Source organism: Cucurbita maxima, unplaced genomic scaffold (genome assembly GCF_002738345.1).
Source record: "Cucurbita maxima cultivar Rimu unplaced genomic scaffold, Cmax_1.0 Cma_Scf00004, whole genome shotgun sequence".
Classification (NCBI taxonomy): domain Eukaryota; kingdom Viridiplantae; phylum Streptophyta; class Magnoliopsida; order Cucurbitales; family Cucurbitaceae; genus Cucurbita; species Cucurbita maxima.
Window position 1 is genome coordinate 2,100,992 of NW_019272020.1, and position 8,398 is coordinate 2,109,389.

The following is an 8,398-nucleotide window of genomic DNA, read 5'->3' on the forward strand; positions in this document are numbered from 1 at the left end:
TGTTTCTCTCTCTAATCGAGGTGAGATCTTACAAATCTACTCTCTTTTGGGAAGGCTTAGGTTCTCGTTGTCACATTGCCTAGTGTGCTTGACCTGTTACACTAATTTATGCGAATCTTCAATTTTAAAATAAAAGTACATATTAATTTTTCTAATTGATGCGAATCTTCAATTTTAAGATAAAATACATATTAATTTTTCATACTTTGACCACCATAATTTAATTTAACTATAATTATACAAGAGATAACAGAAAAAAGTAATGGAAATAAAGTCAACTTTTTTGGTAAGATAAATAAGGGTTTAGGGGTTTGAACCTATTGAGTTATTATTAAAATTAATTAAAAAAAATATAGGAAGACAAGAACTAAGATGGAACCTTTTAAATTACTATTGGTTCTCGCACGAGTGAATAATCAAGGGTAATAACGTAATTATAAGTGAGAAATTGGAGTTTCTCCCTTTCGCATGTTGAAGCCGAGCCGATTGGGCCATTAAATAAATTGTAGATAATAAATAAAAATAAAAATGAAAAACGAAAAGAAAAAACAGATGCGTTTGGATCGGGAGCACCTGTCTCGATCGTCCGAAGAGAAGACGATTTAGGGGCACGATTCTATGATTGCAGAAGGATCAAAGATGCTTGGATTCTAACAGCTTGCTACCCGTACAAGATCTTCTCATTCTTCTCTTCTTTTCGAAAATCTCGCTTGAAATCAGCTCCGATTTGTCTTTATTTTTCAGCTCCTCATTTCCATTAAGCCACTTTTCCTGGTCCCGAGATGAGGGGCCGTGTTTTTCGCCGTCTATGGGTGTTTCTACTATTAATATCAAGATTTCGGAGCTTGACTGGCGAATCAAGAGCATATGAGAATTTGGAACTCTCGCAATTGGGCCCGTACAGGGAGAATTCTGAAGAATTAGCTCAAATTGGCGGCAAATCCCTTCTGCCCCTTTCTGTGTAAGTTGCTTTTCATTATGTAGTATTCTTCATTTCCTTATTAATATTCATGGAAGTTCATTAGATTTAGGACTCGGTTACGATTAATCGATTCTGGCTTGGAGTTTTGCATAATTACACTATTTGCATTTCCTTTTCCTGTTGCAGAAAAGGCAAAGGTAATACTGCTATTGTTGCTACTTCGGCTGGGGAGATCTATTTGGTAGATAGTAATTCTAAGAAGATAATTTGGTCATTTGCTTCTGGGACACCAGTCTACTCGTCATATCAGTCTCCTACCATACATGATTACAACAAAAAGTATGCTTCTGGTTCAAGCCGCAGCCCCTTCTTTTTTGATTGTGGAGATGACTGGGAGTTGTACATCCACACAGAACATGGTAGAACGGTATAATCTAGTGAATTAATTGCGTCCATCATATAAATGATTTGAAGATTTTTTTTGTTCTTTCGATTTCCATTGTTTTGTTAACCTTACTAGCCTAGTCGTGAAAGATTTCTGGGTTGTTTATATGTTTAAACTTGTATTGTTTTCCCATTATATGAAGTATTCTTTGGTCATTTGACACTGCAGAAACTACCCCGCACCATTGATGAGGTTGTTAGAAGTACACCATTCATATTTGAGGATGGTTCAGTGATGACTGGTTCTAGGAAAACCACTGTCTATGAGATTAATCCTGTTACAGGAAAGTTGATTCGTAATCACAGTTCTGATTTCTCATCATCTGGGCTAAGCAATGAAGAGCGCAGTGTTTTAAATGGTAATAGTTCCAAGAATAACCTGGACAATATAGATCTGATACAACCTGGTTTGATGAAACCTATTGAGCAACGACTGTACATAACAAGAACAGATTATTTCTTGAAATCATCTATCCCAGGGTCAGAAGAAGTTTCTTGGAGTTTGAATGTTGCTGACATTGGAGCTACCTTAGTCTGTCCAGATGTTGAGAATCCAACAAATAATGTTCCATCGGATCTTCAAAATAATGGTAATTTTGTTTCTGACTTCGATTTTACTCAGCCATTGTCTTGCCAATCAGAAGTACTTGTTTTTCGTGAACGGAACAATGTCTTGACCGAATCATCCGGGCATAAAATACTATCAGATTCTCATAATACAGATAATATGCTCTCGGTGTCTGCTTCAAGTCTAATGCTTCCTTCGCAGCCAAATGTTAAGCATTCAAATATTCATCCTGAAAGGTTGATGCTTCCTGGACCTGCTGCAAACCTAGCCTCCCTTCTGGAACCTAATGCAATTAGTCACCCAAACGATGATAGTCAGGCAATAGTTCCAATGCCTCTGATGAAGGTTAATGATTCAAGTATAGTTCTGGGACATAAAATAGGAACCCATGATGTTGACTTCATAGCTATGATTCTTAATGGGCCACTAGGATTTTTTATTGTAATATTTATAACCATGTTTTTGGGATTGATTAAACAAGGTGGGGCACTGGCTGCAAAGGCAAAACAATTTTTCTTGAAGGAGAAACCACCCAGTACTGTTAATTCAAAAATTGTATCTTCCAAGAAAAAGAAATCTCGGAAGACGAGTAGAAATGGAAATTTTGAGAAAAAGGATGCATCTTTTTCATCTGAAAATGAAGATATGGTTCGAAGTGAGAGTGATTTTAACAACTGGTTTCACACTAATAATTTTACTGATACAACTGGTGGTGGACGCCAAATTGGTAAACTAATGGTAACCAATACAGAGATAGCCAAGGGTAGCGACGGCACAATTGTTCTTGAGGGGGTCTATGAAGGTCGACTAGTTGCTGTGAAACGTCTTGTTAAGACTCACCACAATGTTGCCTTTAAAGAAGTTCAAAATCTTATTGCTTCGGATCGTCACCAAAATATTGTTCGATGGTATGGGGTGGAGTATGATCAAGACTTCGTATATCTTTCGCTGGAACGATGTACCTGCAGTCTAGATGATTTGATTCAGATATGCTCTGATCCGTCCCTGAACTCTTTGCTTAGCCTGGATGAAGATGCTGGCCCTATCAGTGATTATAAATTGCGTTTGGAGTCTCTCAAGAATGTAATATCAGATCTTAATCTGTGGAAAGAAAATAGCCGTCCATCACTACTTCTTCTAAGACTCATGAGGTATATACTTTATCAATCACAGGTTTTATTCAATAAATTAAAGTTGTCTAGTTATATGGAACTAGTCCTTGTGGCAATTTATGCGGTGTATTGTTTCCTTATTGTCTTGCATATAATATTTTTATGTAACAGAGTAAATTTAATTCATGCTTTTGGTAGGGCCATATACTTGTTATGTTGAAATCAAGTCTCATTCATCCAAGTGCGTGAGTTTCATATTTGGTTGATCTATCCAAGATCACTTGTTACATTCTTTGGTACCTGCATAATTGAGTCTTTATATCAAATAATAATCACTCTGCTGCTATTTCACGTAGTTGCGTGAAAATTTATGTTCAAGAACAAAATTTGATCCCTTGACCTTCATGTACCTTATTACAAGTTTAGATATTTAACCATAATATATGAATTTTCATTTCATTGGATAAGTTTCATGTCAGTTTTTTTTTATTTTATTTTATGCTTTGTATAATGTAGGGATATGGTTGCCGGGCTTGAGCATTTGCATGAGTTGGGGATTATTCACAGAGACTTAAAGCCCCAAAACGTGTTGATAACCAAGCAAAAATCTGTATGTGCAAAGCTCTCTGACATGGGTATTAGTAAGCGCCTTCTAAAAGATATGTCTTCCTTGGGACATCATGCTACCGGTAATATTCTTAAATTACTGTAAACTTATGGTCTGATTTATCAACACATTATTATAACTTATAAATTAAAAATTTTACCAAGAAAATCTTGTTCATCTAGTTTTAAAAACTAGTATTGAGTGTGATCTTTATTATTATTACATTTTTTAGTACAAACAATCTTTAAATGTGAAATTTTATATAGTAAATTATTAAGTTGTATGCTCTAATTTTTTAAACTTATTTTTAATAATAATTTAAATGGATTGAATGATTTCTTATGTATAGCATGAATTTTATGTTTCAGAATTCAACAAACAATGTGCATGAGGAATGATTACGTTTGGAAACTTTGCAGGTTGTGGGAGTTCTGGTTGGCAAGCCCCTGAACAACTTCTTCATGGACGGCAAACACGTGCAGTCGATTTGTTTAGCTTGGGTTGTGTTCTCTTTTTCTGCCTCACTGGTGGTAGACATCCATTTGGTGATCGTTTTGAGCGTGATGTCAATATTGTGAAGAATCAGATGGATCTGTTCTTGGTGGAGTGCATCCCGGAAGCTGTGGATCTTATTTCTCGATTATTAAATCCTAATCCTGATTTGAGGTAAGAAATGACTGTTTGAAATCCTCAAACTTTAGTTTTCATCCACACATACCAAAGCCCAACAATATAAGGCTCTTTGTTGTTGATTTCTACATTTTTCTGACTGATAATATGTTATTTTTTGTACTTTTGAATGAGTTCAGTTTTTTGGAATAAGATTTGTTGTTTTTGCACTATAGAAGATTTATATATTATTTAAGTAAATATATATTTTGATTACTTACTATTTGACTGTCATCAGGCCAAGAGCATCAGAGGTATTGCAACATCCTTTGTTTTGGAGTTCTGAGGCTCGACTTTCGTTTCTACGTGATACTAGTGATCGAGTGGAATTGGAAGATAGAGAGACTCACTCTGATCTCTTGGAAGCATTAGAGAGTACTGCACCATTAGCTTTAGGTGCTAAATGGGATGAAAAGTTGGATCCAGCTTTCATCACAAATATTGGTCAGTATAGACGATACAAGTATGATAGTGTTCGAGACTTGTTGCGGGTCATGCGGAACAAGTTAAATCATTACAGAGAACTACCCAAAGAAATTCAGGTTTCCCTCTATTTACATGCCTGCTCCTTTCCTCCTTTTTCCTCTCTCTTTTTTGGTGTGAGAGATTGGGTCTGTGGGGCCTTTAGTTGGTAAAACTGTGTGATTATCTTTTGTTTAAATTGATTGCAACTCTTAGTTTCAACTTTAATAATCGTGTATCCTGAATCAAAATTTCTTGGAAGACACATGTAATCATCTTATGAAATAGTATATGGTTGTCTCTACTATCTTATGGGAAACCCCAACTACCATGCTCTACCCAAACCTTCTCCTTTCGTTCTCGAACTCGAACTACCTCATCAACCTTGTACTCTTGCCAATATAACCACCTTTCCCTCACCCTAGCTGGTGATTGTCCTTCCGCCTTCGGCCCTGCTCCCTTTATCACACAATCTTGCCAACTCTCTGGGCATGGTAAATGCAATAGTGAACATAAATACTTTAGATTTTGCTGGAGGCCGCACCAGAATCAGACTTACAGAGAGAAACAACTCTTCCTTGATATTCTTCCAGTGCTTTCTAGTCTGGGTACTTGATAATATCCCAATTGACTTTGCTCATCACCCCCCTCGACCATCAATTTCTTCAGAATAATCAGACAATTTATGCTTTCTTTGGGCTCCAAAAGTTAATACCAAGCCCGGCTTCGTTGTCGAAACAGCAGAGATTTTCAGCAATAGAAAACAGAGCAACCTAATCTTACAGTAAAGTGGTAGTTAGTTAACCTTCCAATATTCCCAAATCCAAGTTTGGCTGTCAAAGTGTACTATTGTAGTGATACGACAATAGTTTCATGGGGGATTGCAGTAAGATCATAAATGGTGTCAGAGAATCAACCTGTCCATGTTCATCAGTGTGCTATCTCCTTAGAAAGAACTTATCACTGCGAAACACCAACCTTGATTTTTTGTCATTTTGTTGTGTTTGCTGTATATTCCAGGAGCTCATAGGATCCGTTCCCGAGGGATTTGATAACTACTTTGCTAGTCGTTTCCCAAGGCTCCTGACTGAAGTATACAGAGTCATAAGCCAATATTGCAGGGAAGAGGAAGGCTTTCGGAAGTACTTCAAGAGCCATGTGGAGTAGACTTTGGATACTAATTTCACAGATAAGTGATGCTATATTTATTCCTTTGACATATTCAGAACACACTGTTACTGTATGTATACTGTACACAATTGTAAATACACGTAAGGCCTCACAACATCCAAAAATCAATAACCTTACAGAACACCACAGCTTTTGGCCCTCAAAAGTTCATGTTATGTTGTGAAATTCACCATGAATGATTAATCTTCTTCTTCCTTTGGGTTTGTTTGTTTGTTGGATCCCTAATTTGGCTGGCCTGTATGCATGGGAAGAACATTACCTTGTAGCTTGAAATATGTGCCTGGTAGAGGCGACTGGATGCTGACAGCGCCCAATTGGAGCATCCCAAAAAGGAAAAATGAAGCAGCTTTGATGACCCTTTCAGCCTTCCATTCTACGGTTTAGGGTGAACTCATATTTGTTTCAATTGACGATTCATTGTATATAAGCAATAGCATGCGGCCTTCCAACATTGATTTCTTCTAGTCCTCTTTCCAATTCTAGAAGTAGAATATATGCTTTTAATCCTCTCGAATATTCATATGAGAGTTTCTATTTCATTGAACATTTACAAGAATTTGTCAAAATATGCGTGCCCCCATCGTTAATTTTGCTTTCGTTACTAGTTCAAATCCTTACCACACATTTGTTTCGGACTAGTTACTTAGTATTACCATAAAAAAAATTACAGGTTTAGTTCATAAACTTTCAGATTTGTGTCTAGTCCCGGAAACTTTATAAATGTATTTTCTTAGACATATTAAAATTATATCTAATATATCGCCCACTCTAAATTATCAAATAAATTATTAAAAAAAATTCAATAGATAAAAAATTGGTTTCTTCTAGACTAAGAATTGACTTAAGTGGACAAGTAGTTTGCATACTACTTGTAAGTTGAAAAGGCAAATCTCACATGGACCTTAATTACATAAGAAGTAGAGGTTGAATGGGCGTCTCCGGAATTGAACCGAGAAAATTATTATTATTATTATTATTATTATTATTATTATTATTATTATTATTATTATTATTATTATTAAGAAGAAAAATGGTGTGCGCTTTTAACTCTTTCTGCCCCAGAAATCATTTTCATTTTGATCTTTTAATTAATCTCTTATGTCACTCCACCTCTCCATTATTATTATTATTATTATTTATTTATTTATTATTATTATTATTATTATTATTTTTTTGCTTTTCCACAAAATACTAAAATAAAATTGTATAGAAACTAAAATAAAATGGATCAAAATGGCATTTTAATAGATTTTTTATAATTAATTTAGTGAAATAATAACAATATTTTTTATTCGAAAAAAATACACAATAGAATATATATTTTAAATATGTGACACAAGTGTGTGGACTCGTTCTAAAATTTATTGAAATTGAAATTAAGTGGACTATATTTAAATTTAGATATTATAAAAATTAAAATAAAAGAGTTTTAAAGTAAATTGATGAATGTGGTAATTTAGACCCCACTCATTTATTTCAAAAGGGTTTTTAAAGAAAAACACACAATAAATTAAAATAAAATGCTAGTTTATTTTTTTTTATTAGCAATTTTCTTTAAAATTTATCAATATATATTATATTTTCTATTTTTTGCTCATGTAAATTATTACTATTTGACCAATTTTCATAAATAAAAAAAAAAAAAAAAAACTTTGAAAACTACGTTTAAGATTTATTGAACTTTCATGAATACATTTAAAAATTATTGAAAAGTATGAACTAAATTCAAAATTTAAGAATGGAATAAAATATAATAAACAAATACTTACAAATTGTTATTTATAATAGTTATCATCTAACACCATTTTATTTTACCTTTGAAAAAGTCAACCTATGCATGCCTACATTAATCACATTATTCATGTAATTAAATAATTTATGAGGAGGGTCAAAATGGATAATTTTTAGAAAGATTATACCATGTAAAATTAATTTATATCACGTTTTTATACTAAAAAAGTTGAAAAAATAAAATAAAATACAGAAAAAGCCACGTGTTTGACTGAGAGTCAGCAGCCGGCGTTGACGTTTCTGTACGGAACGAGAAAGGCATCAGTATTCCTTCTTGGTCGGTGCCCTGTTTTTTTGTTTGCCACTAAATCCTTATTTTTACTCTAAATATTCGTATTATTTACCAAATAAAATATGCTCTCTCTATTTAATAATAAGCTATTCAGAGCATAATTTAAAAGTAATTGTTAATATTATTGTCAAATAAACTAAAAAAACCTAAGACATATTATTTATAATAGCTCAAATTATTTTAATAATTATATTTAGTAAAACATACATTAAATAACAATAATTAATTATTTATATTTAATTTTTAACTAATTATAAATATTATTTATTTATATGAAACTTTCATAATATTCGCCTAAAAATCATTTTATTTCTATTTTTTTTTTTTTTTTTTTTTTTTT

General features: G+C 33.4%; 1 protein-coding gene across 4 annotated transcripts; it reads left to right on the top strand.

Moving 5' to 3' along the window:
* The first annotated feature begins 536 nt into the window (after positions 1-536).
* Positions 537-6,498, top strand: LOC111477924 (serine/threonine-protein kinase/endoribonuclease IRE1a-like). 4 transcript variants are annotated; one of them, XM_023121925.1, is made up of 8 exons: positions 537-667; positions 745-961; positions 1,109-1,349; positions 1,536-3,085; positions 3,563-3,735; positions 4,073-4,319; positions 4,561-4,864; positions 5,805-6,498. In XM_023121925.1, exons 2-8 carry the CDS (start codon positions 783-785, stop codon positions 5,949-5,951), a joined length of 2,841 nt encoding a protein of 946 aa, XP_022977693.1. In that variant the 5' UTR covers positions 537-667; positions 745-782; the 3' UTR covers positions 5,952-6,498. The 4 variants fall into 4 exon arrangements, with proteins under 4 accessions (XP_022977693.1, XP_022977692.1, XP_022977694.1 ...); XM_023121926.1 differs by having other exon boundaries at positions 561-608; XM_023121924.1 differs by having other exon boundaries at positions 537-961.
* The last annotated feature ends 1,900 nt before the right edge of the window (positions 6,499-8,398 follow it).